General features: G+C 46.9%; 1 protein-coding gene across 1 annotated transcript; it reads left to right on the top strand.

Annotated features, from left to right (window-relative positions):
* The first annotated feature begins 4,012 nt into the window (after window positions 1-4,012).
* SERTM2 (serine rich and transmembrane domain containing 2) lies at window positions 4,013-9,340 on the top strand. Its single transcript, XM_068205207.1, has 2 exons — window positions 4,013-4,111; window positions 7,150-9,340. Exon 2 carries the CDS (start codon window positions 7,740-7,742, stop codon window positions 8,013-8,015), a length of 276 nt encoding a protein of 91 aa, XP_068061308.1. The 5' UTR covers window positions 4,013-4,111; window positions 7,150-7,739; the 3' UTR covers window positions 8,016-9,340.
* Window positions 9,341-14,177: the final 4,837 nt, after the last annotated feature.

Genomic DNA, 14,177 nt, shown 5'->3' with positions numbered 1-14,177 from the left:
CAGCCCTGGTGAGCTCTGGGACAAGCTGGGCTGGGAGGGTGAGAAACGAGAGCCCATTCTCAGTGACTGAAGCACAGTGGCTCACTGCTGTCTCTCAGGTTGTATCTTAGCAACTGGCCAGACAAAACCAAAGGATCAGCACATCTCAAAGTTTCTCCAGACCTGCATGAAGCTCCTGGGTCTAGAATTTGTGCTGAACTCCCTTAAAAATAGGCACTGCTGCAAGTATCCTACTTCAGGAGAAATAATAATATTCCAGACTATGGGCTGGAGAACACAAGGTCTGTTTATTTTTCAATAAATTTTTGCCAAGGCCCACGTGATTCATGTGGGATCTTGATGGAGGGTGGCTGACATGAACTTGTGGTTTGGATCCTGGTGGAATCTTGCTTTCCAAATACCCCCTGCTTCAAAGGTGGTTCACAGGACCCTGTTCACTGCCAGCTGGCCCTACTGGCCCTCCTGGCTTATCTCGAGCACTGCCAGTCCCTTCTGCAGGTGGTGCTAATGCCATTTTGGGGACATGCAATGCCTTCCCCACAAGCTCACTCACAAAAATGAAGCTCAGGGCTGCTCCAGACAGAATTCTGTGCAGAACAATGTAGCCCTTCACTGACAACTGTAAATCAAATTAGAAATGTTCCTAAAAATTAGCAGCAACATCAGACAACACTGAATTTCTTCAGTCATCTGTGGGAGACCAAGTTTCTATAAATAAACTGAAGCATTGCCATGATGAAGTTCCAAACAAAGCCAAATTGTCAAAACAGCCCCAGAGCCTTTCAAAGAAACAAAACTCTTTCAGTCCAAACTCATGAGCATTTTCAGACTCGACGTGCTGGAGAAAAGGAGATTGTGTGGGAATGCACAGAGGGAAAGGCACCGGGTGCTGCTGGAGCAGGGGACACATGACCACTGCATTTGCGTAGTACTTTGTGAGGGAAGGACCAATAATTTTTTCCTTTTTCATGAAAAAGAAATGAGACAGAAAGAAGTCAGTGCATTTGGTTGGGGCCTAAGCAAGGAACAAGCCTGAGGCAACTGTCTTTGCTTTCAAGGTTGCCACCCCTTGCACTGTGGGGTTTCTCCCTCAAAGCTGGTGGCAGCTGGACCCATTTCACAGGAACCTGAATATTTATCACATTTTAAATTCCATACATTAGAGACCCCTGACTCAAAGTCTACCAAAACATGTCTTTTTACGTGTTCTACAAGCCTGTTTGTGGTACAGATCAAAACATATTAGAACAAAAACATGTTTACAACAGATCCCAGTCTGCCAAGACAAACAGCTACCCCTTGCTTCAGCATCTCTCCATTCACTGCAGCTGCACTGCAAGGAAATTTTCAAGACCCAAATTATGCATTTACTATGTTCAGAGGATTCATGAGTTAGGGTAACACAAGAATCCCTATAGGAACACACAGATTATACTCACTAACAAGCATGCAGAGATCTTGTTTGCTTCTTAAATCCAAATTTCACTCTAAGACTGGTGGGGATCATTATGAGAAAGATGTGTAAAATGAGTTGATTAAAAGCTTGAGACACAGGCCAAATAATGCAAAAGAAAGAGTCCAACAAGCTCCCTGGGTTTTTGCCCCCAAATTCCCAAAGGCTTTTTAAAAATATACATTCACTGGGGTCACATCTCCAAGGGAATTTGTACACCTTTATTTTATGTAACACAAATTTGCCACTGATTGTCCCAAAAATGTACATAGTTCTCAACAGTTTGGGAATTCAGCAATCATTCAGTCAAGTATTCATCGGCCTCAGCTGGTATAAATGGTGGCAGTATTTAAAATTCATCTGTCATTATTATACCCTGCTACAAAGCAAACAAGAAATCCAAGTGCACCCACCCAGCAAGCAGCAGCTTGGTCCTACAAAAGGGAGAGATAATTTACTGCAAAATCAACAAAGGGGGAAAAAAGCTGAGCAGAGAAGCTGGATGGCATGGACAGGGAGAGAGCCTTTCATTTCAGCACTGCTCATTAGCATTATATAGCAAGCAAGGATGCAAGGTTTCAACATATCTGTCTCTTCTGGGTCTCATAAATTCAACCAGCAACATAATTCCTGCTTAAACAGAGTTCTCACTTGTTTCTTCTTAAATACAAGGACGTGTACCAAGGGTTTGGAGGTGCTGCCAGGTGGTTTGTTGGTAAAGCAGCAATTGTAGCAATTCCAGGGGAAAAATACACAGTCTTCCTTCTGCTTTATCACTGTACTTTCATTCCAGTGTGCCTAGCAGGGAATGGTGGCATAGACTGCAATACTGGGGACAGCACTTGATATTGCAAAAAACAAAAACAAAACAAAACAAAACAAAACAAACAAAAAAAACCAAAAAAAACCCCACTACAAAAAACGAACTAACTAAAATCAGCAGTCAGAGCTGCCTTTTATGTCTTAGTTTACAGAGTTCATCCCTGTACAGAAGCATGGAGGAATTGGGGTTTCTTTTAAGGGACTATGCTTTATTTATCTAAAGAGTGCTGCATTGTAATAATACACTGTGCTTGTGAGCTCCAGAGACTGAGGAGCATTTAGAGAGATGGATTTATAATGCATCCCAGGAGGATGAAAGAGCTGTGCAGCCCTGGCTTTCATTACCCTTTGGCCCCTCTGCTCAGGCTGTGGCCATGGGGAACCAGAGAGGGAAAGCTATTCTAGGAGACAGTTTGGAGATTAAATGTCTCTATTTCATCACACAGAAAGCTGCAGAGAGAGAGAATTAACCAAATTACCAAACCCCTGTGCGGGACCTACTTTTCAGAGGGGAAGCTTGTTTCCAGTGCCCCAAACACAGGCCGTGAATGACAATCTGGGAACTTCCACAAGGCCAGAGGTCAGAGTGGGGCTGTGGGCGAGGTTCACCCCATGAAGGTGCCTCCAGCCCTTGCTGGGGCACAGGGACACAGGCACACTAAATACAGCTGCACACAGCTGCCCAAGCTCAGTGCTCAGAGCTGCAAACTGCACCTGGTGTGCTGCTCACCTCCTCTGCTGCTGACACCTTGGGGACAGCTGCAATGCGTCCCAAACTGACATCTGTCACAAAACATCCCCACTCCGTCAGCCTGGGAGGGTGAAGAAATGCAGGTCAAGAGGTGTGGCAATCAGAGGGATCCCTGTGCTTTGGGTTCTCACCCAGGCCTGGCTCCTTCTGCCTCATTTCTGTGGCATCTTGTCTGTAAATTTGTGCTTCACACATTCGTAAATTGGCGAAAATAATTTTTTCCCACAACACTGCCGAGTTGGGGATGTGCTTATTCTTGCAGTTTCAAACTACTCAGGGGAGGCAGGACATGTAAACTCAACACAGCCCTTCCCAAACCACCAACCAGCGGGCACAGGGACAAAAATGCACCAAATGAGCAATGCTTGGGGACTGTCCTGAGGGCTGGAAGGTGACACGTGTCCGTGCTCCGGACAGGATCCCAGCTAAGAGCCCTCACCAGGAGGCACAAAACAAAAACAAAACAAACAAAAAACACAAAAAAAAAAAAAAACCAAAAAAAAAAACAAAACCCTTGCAGCCCCCACAAAATGAAATGAGAGGAACTGCTAAGCTGCCCTCCAGGGTGATGTCTCGCTCCTCAACCAGCAGGCAGCGCATCCTTGCAAGCAAGAAAGAGTTAAGCCGAGCCTCGCACAAACTTTGCAGTGAGCTGAGCTCAGAGCGTCCCTCCCTTCGCTCGGAGCCGGAGCTCGGCTCATCCCCTGCCGGCGCTGCCGAGGGAGGGAAGGAGGGAGGGAAGGAGGGAGGGAGGGGTCTGCCTGCCTCCATCCCCCAGAGCCGCTCCTCGCCCCTTCCCCTGCCGCCCGCAGGGAGCCAGCGGTGCCTCCATCCGCAGAGCCACGCTGCTCTGGTGGCATCCCAGGGTCGGGAGGAAGAGCCATCCCTGCCTGCCACGGAGACAGCAGCAGAGGAGGAAAAGTGCGCTTGGCTGGAAGGACGCTGTCCGGACTCCAGCGATAGCACAGCAGATCCTTTCTGCACAGATCCTGGGAGGAGATGTTCCCAGGGACATCACCAGCAAGCTCGTGGTCTCAAGCAGGGACTCTGGTGCCTCATCCCAACACTGCTGCCTGCTCTGAAAGGTAACTCTGCTTTCTTCTCTTGTCTCCCTGTGCACCACCACGGCCAGCACTCTCACACGTGTTCAGCATGAGAACAAAATAGCTCCTCTGCCACTACAAGAGGAGACGCAATCACCCCCATGCCTCTCTTCTCCCCCTCAGACCCTCCCTGGATCTGAGCGAGAAAATGCAAGCCATGGAAGAAATTGATAGTTTTGATGTTTTCTTTGCATTTCTTCAGTGCTGACATTTTTCTGTAAAGGTGACCTGGACAGAACACACCTGGTGCCGTGTGTTCAAACCCAAACCATCCCGTACTTGCCAGCCAGTTGGGTGCACTTGAAGAAGCTGCACAAGTAATTGTTCTGTTTTGTCCCACTTTGTGAGAGCCAGAGTGGGAGCAGAAGCCAAGGGGAACTCAGGAAAGTTGCCTGCACTTTCAGAGATGCTGTGCTGGCAAGTGGTGCTCACACTGAACATGGGAGTAGAAGCAAGCAGGTGGGCAAGACAAAAATATTTACTGCAGCTGCAGGATCAATCTGTGCTGCCTGTGTGCACTGTCTGGGGAAAATCTTTCTTTCTGCTCCCCTGTGACCTCCAAATGTGCAGAGTAGAGCAATGCAGGCTTCATAAACACTCCCCAGACCTGGAGCTCCCCACACCCTGATGGCTGCAGTGGGAGGCTGCTAATGTCAGTGCCCATGAAGTTTTGGCTGATGAATTTCGTGGCTCAGCGACACACTCTGGGAAAACCCTTCTCCTGTTGTATATGAAGGCTTCTATTTTCATTGCAGATTTTTATTAAATGAAATGTGTTGGGTTTGGGTTTGGGGTTTTTTTAATCCCTGATTAAAAAAAGCCACAAACTGATAAAAAAACCCCAGCGTCTGCTTGGAATCAGTCTGCGCCCACTGAGCACCAGCGATCACTCAGAATTGGAGCATTGTTCAGCCAGAGAATGACTAAATCTTGGCAACTGAGATCACAGGGAATGCTCCTGTGTCCGTGAACTTGAGGGCTCCTCATGGTAGCCGGTTATAGTTTGACCTGTTCTACACACAGAATTATTGCCTATCACTTATTTTCACATCATGTTGGTCTCTACAGTCATTCAGCTTCTCTTCCTTAAAGGGAAGTGTACAAAATCTAAATCTACTGGTATCCAAAGGGATGTGCTCAATGGGATAATTGGTAGACTGAAAAGCAAAAAATCTTTGGGGTTGCCTGGAGCTATTGAATTATTTCTGGCTCATTTCTGGAGAAGATGCAGTTAATGTTGCAGCTTTCAATAGTCTGAATAGTTGATTGCTCCTGACAAATCTATAGTTGAGCCTAAAAAAACCCCAAACAGTGCCAGCTCCCCATTGCCAATACTTCTTACTATTAATCTGCTCCTTTTATTAATAAATACCCAGCTGAGCTTTACTAATTCAGCATCTTGGTTTGTAGTTAATTATTGAACTTCAGACTAATGTCCTTAGCATTCTGCAGTCTAATTTTATGAAGGATATAAAGCCATTAGGCTCTCTGCTCGTTAAGGAGAGAAACCAGCTCTGGCTTTTTCTCTCAGTAACAGAGCAGATGGGATGGCAAAGACATTGCTCTGTACTTTAACTCACACAAGTGTCAGATTCCAGACTGGTTGCACTTCATTATCAGCAGAGAAATCATATTGTAAGAACAGAATTTAATACAATTACCTTCACACCCTCTATTTCCCACCTGCTGTGTAACATGAGAATATTCTTCACAGGGGAAGAATTTCCATTTATAGATTCCAAGTGTGAAAATCACAGTTATTGCCCTGTAATTGAGAGGAAAAGAGCCTGGCTGCCCTGCCCATACCTCTGCATCAGCACCAAACCCTCTGCCAGAGTAAATGGCTCCAGAGGGGTTGGGTCAGCCCCTGGTAAAACACTGAGCTTGCCCACAGCCTCCCCCACACAGCACAGCTCAGAGTCCACTGCCCACACAGCGACTGCAGAAGTCAAATCCCCAGGTCATTTTTTCCATCAGCAATTTGGGCCAGTTTATTACTGAGCAGGATCTGGTCCAGTGTTCCCTAAACTGGATAGCTGTTATCTCAAATGCTTTGGTACTGAAGAAGGAGCTGGAATGCCAAGTGTATCCAAGCCCCCATGCTCCTTCTCCAAAAACTCAGCAAATCAGATGGTTCCTCATCACATGAGCCAAAGCATGTCCTTCTTGCTTGTAGTGAAAGTCTGAGTCCCTTGAAAGTCAAAATGTTTTGCAGCAATATGTCATTTAGGTGAACTGTCACATGTCAGAGCTTTTATCATATTGACCTAATGTTTCATTTATTCTGATTATCATATATTACCATATATATATATTATCATATATATTAACATAGTATATTACTATATTAATATTACTCTATTTACATCTTGTGTAGGTTTATAGGCAGTGGACATTATAAATTATTGAATCAGTTTGTTTGGTGCTTTCATTTTTGTTTCAGCTAAAACCAAAGCTCTGGTCTTAGCAGAGCAGAACATTATGCTTTTGAATGTACCATTTACAGTCAAATTTCAGAATTTTCATTTCTGTTTCCAGCTGGAAGAACTGAAACTGCAAAAATGTTAAGATTCCCCCCATTTCTAGTAAGTTCTGTTGCCAGGAGGTGAGGGAAGTGTCACATCCTGCAGCAGAGTTGCTCCAGGGGGACAGGTAGGGCTCTGGACAGCTGTCAGGTGCATCCAGCCTCAGAAAAAGAGGGTGCTGATACACAATAAATGAGACACATGGTGAAAAACAATGATTGGATTCATATCTCCCCTTCCTCGCTGACATCTGATTCCACAGCTTGTGGAGTCTTCTTGTACCCTCAAGTAATGTGTTACCAGAGAGGACATCAACAATTAGATTTGCACAGTGTTTTTCTAAAGTTAAATACTCAGTGCTTCTCCTCATCTCAAAGTGTCTCACAGGAGCATGACTGGGGTTTTCTTATCTATCTGCTCTAAAGATACCACATGCAGGCTAGGCTATTTTGGTACCTGGTGTCATTTCTCTCTCTCACACTTTTTTCCCTTTAGAAAGCTGACTTTTTGACCATTCCAAATGAGAAACTCAGAACTCCATACTCCTTAAACCCTGAATTAGGAGACAAGAGATCCCCCAGACGTTTGGCAAAGCAGAAAACAACCTTCCCCAGCTCACCCAAGGATAAACCACCTGCTGTGGGAGAGAGAAGCTGGCAGAAAGCTGATTGCTCAGTCTGTCTGGAAAAACAACACTTGCAAAGACCAAAGCTGTGCAAACCTGCACGGCTCCGCTTCAGAGAAGGACCAAAGCTTTTCACCATCCAAAGGAGGTGACCTACCAAAAGGAGGCCCAAAGTATTTTTAGGATGAAATAAAAGCCAGAAGGAAGTGTAAAGCACAAGTGTGATGCTCGTTGTCATTATGACAGCAACGTGTAAAATGGTCTGTGAATGCCTGTCCCTGGCAGTTTGCCCAACTGTGTGAGCAGCAGCCTTGACACCAAGAGAATGGAGCATCTCTTGCAGAAGCCATCATGCCACCTGTGCTGAGTTCCCTCTCCTGACCTCCTTTGTGAGTCTGGTGAGGGGAGACAGGAGATCTGAAGGTAAACACGGAAAATGGACCAAAGCTGACAGAGAGCAATGACTGAGATTTATTTCAAGTTCCGCGGAAACCTGACTGGCCGTGTCCACCTTCCAACTCTGGCTACTGAAGTAGACACGACAGCAGACAAATATTCCGGCCTCTATGTGTACGTGGGGTTGTTCCTAACCCTCCTGGCTCTCCTGCTGATCCTGCTGTTCTCCATGCTCCTGCGCCTGAAGCACGTTGTGTCCCCCATCACCTCCCCAGAGAGCACTGAGAACGTGCAGCAGTTCACAGATGTGGAAATGCACAGCAGGATCCCCACCACTTAGGGAGCCCACAGCAAAGAGGGCTCCGTGCTTGGGAAAGGTGTTTTGTTCAGCAAAGGTGGTGGAAAGAAGCTCTGGCTGCCTGTTGAGCCCCACGACTTCTTGCAGAAGCCTCAGCAGCATCTGGAGAGTGTCGCTGGCTGCTGGCACCACGGGCAGCATGTGTCCAGCAGCCTCCGTAAAATCGACATCACAGAAACCTGCTGCTCTCAGGGAAGGCTCATACCCCTCTAAAAACCTTGCAGAAAATGGGAAAAGCCACATTAATGACAGCCAAAAACCCAGAGAAACATGGCAGAATGTGTCCTGGAGCCTATGTTTGCTGACCTCTCTCTCTGAATCAACAAAGTTTAAGTGGTGTAAGTGGGAAGAGCCCCCAGGACACACGCAGAAATTGTTGGCGGCTTGAAAATTCTCAGGCATTTCTCCCATTCAAGAAGGAAAGCATTAAATTGTTCTCTTTCACTTGAATGGCAATTAAACAATGGAGTTTCACAAATATAGAAATGTTTCATCACCTGCTGGAACTACGTCTTTCTGACATTAGAACCCATTTAGTGAATAGTTGCACACGAGATATCAAAAAGAGACAGAACTTTAAAGAGGAAAGAGAATAAAGCCAAAATTTAAGCAAGGTTTAAAATAAAAAGAAGCAGCAGCAGCAGGAAATGAGATTAAAAAACTTACAAGACACTCTACCTCTTCCTTTGTCCTCCTTTCTATTAACTGAGCTGAATACAAACATTTTATGCTCCCATGCTTTTAGGCTCCCCAGTATCACTCAGTAATTAAAATGCAGTGAAAGTTTTGGGAGCCCAATTGACATTGCTCTCCTAACAGACTCAAGTTCATAATAACATGTTCTCTCATATCCATATTGGGTTTTCTTCCTCAAAAGACAGATGAGTTCTTCCAAAGTTTTTTCATTTGTTTTCCTCCAAAGAAAGCTGAGGAAATGCCCAGGCCTGGCACTGCAATAAGGAATGGTGGGAACAGCTTTGGACACAGAATAATAGGGAACATGCAGATGGAAAATAAACTCACTGAGCACTGAAAGATACGATTGGATTCAAATATCCTGATGGAATCTCATGGGGGAAAGAAATGTTTATTTGAATTTATGGAACAACAATTTGACCCAGTCCTATGAGTGACGTACAGAGGTAGCCTTTGCTTCTGTGGATGGAAAAGATGGAACCAAATATGGCAAAGCACTCCTGGGAGAGCCACTGCCTCTCACAGGAAAACCTTCAGTGAATTGTTTCAGCCACATCTCTAAAGGGCAGGTATTTTACACAGCTTATCCACTTTATTACAGTCTAACTCTAGTTCAGCAATAAAATGCCCTGGATGTTTTCCACATGTACATACACTCTTATTTGCCAATTCTCCTCTCTCCAAGGGCTTGGAAAGTGTAAAGTCCTCACCCAAACACAGTGCAAAATTAGAGAAGACACTGTCACATGGACCTGTGATAGTAGCACAAAATTTTTCATCAAATGCTCTGTGTACAGCAGGTTTTTTGCTTACCTTTGGGTGAACTGTTTGGACTGGGACTGTCTGGGCTTTTACAGATGGTTGGCAGGGGGGAAGCAGAATGACCAGTAACATCCCCACTGGATACACTGGGTCCGTGGGCAGGACTAGCGCTACTTCTCCCTGATGTATTGAGTACAAGACCTTTTAAACATTGCTTCCTTATAATTCCTTTTGAAGGATTCCTTGAATAATTCCTTTTTACTTCATTAACCCCTGTGAATCACAGAATCCCAGAATGGTTTGGGTTAGAAAGGACCTTAAAGATCACCTTGTTCCACCCCCTGCCATGGGCAGGGACACCTTCCACTATCCCAGGTTGCTCCAAGCCCCTGTCCCACTGGCTTGGGACAGTGATCCAGAACAGTGACTGTGTGAGGGAATACTGCAAAAAATTCACTTTCAGCAGTGTCTCTCCATGCCATGCTTGGCTGTGTTTCCCTGGAAAAATGGCAGGATGCAGGTTATCCTCTATGGGGACAACACCAGGCAGGATGGTGGTTTCACACCGCGTCTGAAAATTGGCTCCTCGACTCTCAGTACTGCACAAAAGCCAAAATTTTGTGTGATGATCAGGATATTAATCCAACTAAGACAGATGGCTACTGAGTTAGTCAATGACATTTAAAATTAACAAAAATCTATGCTGCTCAAATTGGTTTGTTATGTGTCATTCATTAAGCCATCATGAGGCAGCCTCGCCCAGGCTCAACATCTGACTTACCCTAGAAAACTTCTCCATTCAAGAGCCACCACTTACCTAGACCTGTTCTAACTTACTAAATCAGCAACTAAACCATATCAGCTTCCCAGCACAAGGATCTGCAGAAAAGTCTTGTATCCAAGAGTCTGCAGGACAGACTCAGCTTTTATTGACATAAAATGTCAGACGTACTGATGGAAAATGCCAGTATCAAATTCTGAGTGCTCTGATCTCAGCCAAAATGGACCCTGAGGTACAGGTCAGGACTGAGCTTTTGTTGACTGAGCATTGTGAGCCATTCAGGAGCACGAGGGGAGGGCAGCTTCCTTCGTTCAGAGTGACTCATTATAAGAGGCCTCTGGGGAGCGCGGCGACTGGAGCGCGGCGACCAGGAGCGGGCAAACAGGGTCACAGCAGTTCGCGCAGCAGCTCACGCAGGCAGGGCAAGCAGGCAAGGTTGCAGATTCGTGCTACTTAGGTGAGGTGTTTTTATTGGTTGCTTGATTTTAGGCTTTCTCCTAGCAATGGTTTTAACCCAGTCGAAATCTGTGGTTGGTACAAGTGTATGTGACCAAGTGGAGCCCTGCAAAAAGGACGGGTCTGTACAGACCCATTCCTGCCTGGAGTGTATGAGCTTATCCGTGGTTTCAGGGGGTGTTGTGCAGAAGGCCTGCCTATGGTGTGAACAAGTGAACGACCTCCTTTCGCTGGTGGCCGAGCTTAGGGAGGAAGTTGAAAGATTAAGGAGTATCAGGGATAGTGAGGGTTTCGGTTAGGGTTAGGGTTTGGCCACTTCAGAATAGGTATGAGGCCCTGGATCTGGAGAGACAGCCAGATGATTTAGAAGAAAATGATCTGCCCAGTGAGCCTCCCAATTATGACTCGTCTAAAAAATGGATTACCACCTCTAACACCAAGAAGAAAAGAAGGGTAATCGTAGTGGGTGATTCCCTTCTGAGGGGGACGGAGGGCCCTGTATGTCGACCAGACCCATCCCACAGGGAAGTCTGCTGCCTCCCTGGGGCCCGGGTATGAAATATCACTGACACACTGCCTGGGCTGATTCAGTCCTCTGATTATTACCCACTGCTGATACCCCAGGCTGGCAGTGATGAGATTGAAAAGAGGAGTGTCAGGGCAATTAAAAGGGAGTTCAGGGCACTGTGTCTAGTGGTCGATAGGACAGGGGCACAGGTAGTGTTCTGCTCAGTCCCTTGGTGGCAGAAAAAAACAATGAAAGAAAATAGAACTCACATCGGTAACAAGTGGCTCAAGGGTTGGTGTTATCGGCAAAATTTCGGATTCTTTGATCATGGGGCAACCTTTACAGCACCTGCTCTGCTGGAATCAGATGGGATACATCTCTCTGTTTTAGCTCATGAACTGGCAGACCTTGTTGAGCGGGCTTTAAACTAGGTCTGAAGGGGGAAGGGGATGCATCTGGGCTGTCTGGAAGCAGGCCCAAGGATGGTAAGCCTGAGCTAGGGGTGAAATCAGCAGCCCAGCTGAGGTGCATGTACACCAATGCACACAGCATGGGTAACAAACAAGAAGAGCTGGAGGCCTTGGTACAACAGCAGAACTATGATGTAGTCGCCATCACAGAAGTGTGGTGGGATGACTCACATAGGTGGAGCACTGCACTAGATGGCTACAAGCTCTTCAGAAGAGACAGAAAAGGGAGAAGGGGTAGAGGGGAGGCTCTTTATATTAGGGAAGTTTTGGAAAAAAATATAGGGAGGCCAAAGCTTAGTTTGAACTTAACTTGTCAACTTCTGCTGGAAATAATAAAAAATGTTTTTACAAATATATTAATGATAAAAGGAAGGGTATAACCGACCTCTGTTCCTTATTGGATGAGGCAGGCAACCTAGTAACTAAAGATGAGGAAAAGGCAGAAATCCTTAATGCCTTCTTTGCCTCAGTCTTTAGTGGTAAGACAGCTTGTCCTCAAGACAACTGTCCTCAGGGGTTGGTAGGTGGTGCCAGGGAGCAGAATGGTCCTCTTGTTATCCAAGAAGAGGCAGTCAGAGAACTGCTGGGACACTTGGACATTTATAAATCAATGGGACCAGGTGGGATCCACCCCAGGGTGATGAGGGAGCTGGCAGATGAGCTTGCCAAGCCGCTCTCCATCATTTACCAGCAGTCCTGGCTCACTGGTGAGGTTCCAGATGATTGGAAACTGCCCAATGTGACACCTGTTTATAAAAAAGGTGGGAAGGAGGATCCTGGTAATTCCAGGCCAGTCAGCCTGACCTCAGTACCCGGTAAGGTCATGGAACAGTTCACACTGAGTGTCATCACACAGCACTTCCAGGATGGCCAGGGTGTCAGACCCAGCCAGCAGGGGTTTAGGAGGGCTAGGTCGTGTCTGACCAACCTGGTCTCCTTCTATGAGCAGGTGACCCTCCTGGTGGATGCAGGACAGGCTGTGGATGTTGTCTATTTGGACTCCAGCAAGGCCTTTGGCACTGTCTCCCACAGCACACTCCTGGAAAAGCTGCAGCCCACGGCTGGGACAGGAGCACTCTGTGCTGGGTTCAGAACTGGCTGGATGGCCGGCCCAGAGAGTGGTGGTGAGCGGTGCTGCATCCAGCTGGGGACAGTCACCAGTGCTGTCCCTCAGGGCTCTGTGCTGGGCCAGCTCTGTTCAATATTTTTATTGACCACATGGATGAGGGGATTGAGTCCTTCATTAATAAATTTGCAGACGACACTAAGCTGGGAGCTTTTGTTGATCTATTGGAAGGAAGGAGGGCTCTGCGGAGAGACTTAGATCGGTTGGGTGGATGGGCAGGGTCCAACAGCATGAAGTTTAATAAGTGTAAGTGCTGGAAATCACGCCCGGTTGGGGTGAGCCCAGGAAGGTGGAAAAGTCTCTCCTCCAACCCGTGCCTCCAAAGAAAGACTCAGTAGTCTTCAGTCGTCTGGTCTCAAGGTAGTTTATTGTTTGTTATCTAAAAGATTTTCTCCCTGAGCTGCTGCAGTCCGTTCAGCAGTCAGGCAAGGGCACACTCCACCGCCCAGGGGGCTGGTGCCCTCTTTTATATCATACATTATGTATTAGATGTTTACAATTTCCCCCCAATGCCCATCACCTATATTGAACAGTGACTTTCTACTCTAAACCGATCTGTGAGTGCCAACATCACCAAGAACATGGAGGTTAGGAAGGAGAAGGAAAGAGGACAGGGCACACCCAAGTCCTTCCATCTTAGAACTTCTGACCCCCATGTACAAAACTCAGGCCCCTCTGTACAAGGCCTAAAACCCCCCTGTACAGCACTCAACAACTCTTCCTTTCACCTTGTGACTACTTCTACTATAATATCTAAACTTTTGTGATTTCTTGTTCTTCCTGCAAGGTTGGTAAATTGTTCCATGGATCAGGTTCAAAGTCACAGGGGTCTGTGGCTGCATTCCAGGGTCTCAAATGCTTCTGACCTGGGCCCGGAACATCCGAGAGTGTCCAAGGGACATTCTGGGTTCCGACATCTAAGTGCCGAGTTCTACATTTTGGCCACAAAAATCCCCTACAACGTTACAAGCTGGGGATAGTGGCTGGACAGTGTTCAGGCGGAAAGGGACCTGGGGGTGCTGGTCGACAGCCGGCTGAACATGAGCCAGCAGTGTGCCTTGGTGGCCAAAAAGGCCAATGGCATCCTGGCCTGCATTAGGAATGGTGTGGCCAGCAGGAGCAGGGAGGTCATTCTGCCCCTGTACTCAGCACTGCTGAGGCCACACCTCGAGTGCTGTGTCCAGCCCTGGCCCCTCAGTTTGGGAAGGACGTTGAGATGCTCGAGGGCATCCAGAGGGGGCAACGAGGCTGGAGAGGGGCTGGGAACACAAACCCTGTGAGGAACACTGAGGGAGCTGGGGGTGCTCAGCCTGGAGAAAAGGAGGCTCAGAGGTGACCTCATTGC

This window comes from Anomalospiza imberbis, chromosome 14 (assembly GCF_031753505.1).
Source record: "Anomalospiza imberbis isolate Cuckoo-Finch-1a 21T00152 chromosome 14, ASM3175350v1, whole genome shotgun sequence".
Lineage (NCBI taxonomy): Eukaryota > Metazoa > Chordata > Aves > Passeriformes > Viduidae > Anomalospiza > Anomalospiza imberbis.
This window is presented reverse-complemented; position numbering and strand designations above follow the sequence as displayed.

What these genes read in the sequence shown, in the direction of transcription:
- SERTM2 (XM_068205207.1), top strand. Translation starts at nt 7,740, where the DNA reads ATGACTGAGATTTATTTCAAGTTCCGCGGAAACCTGACTGGCCGTGTC.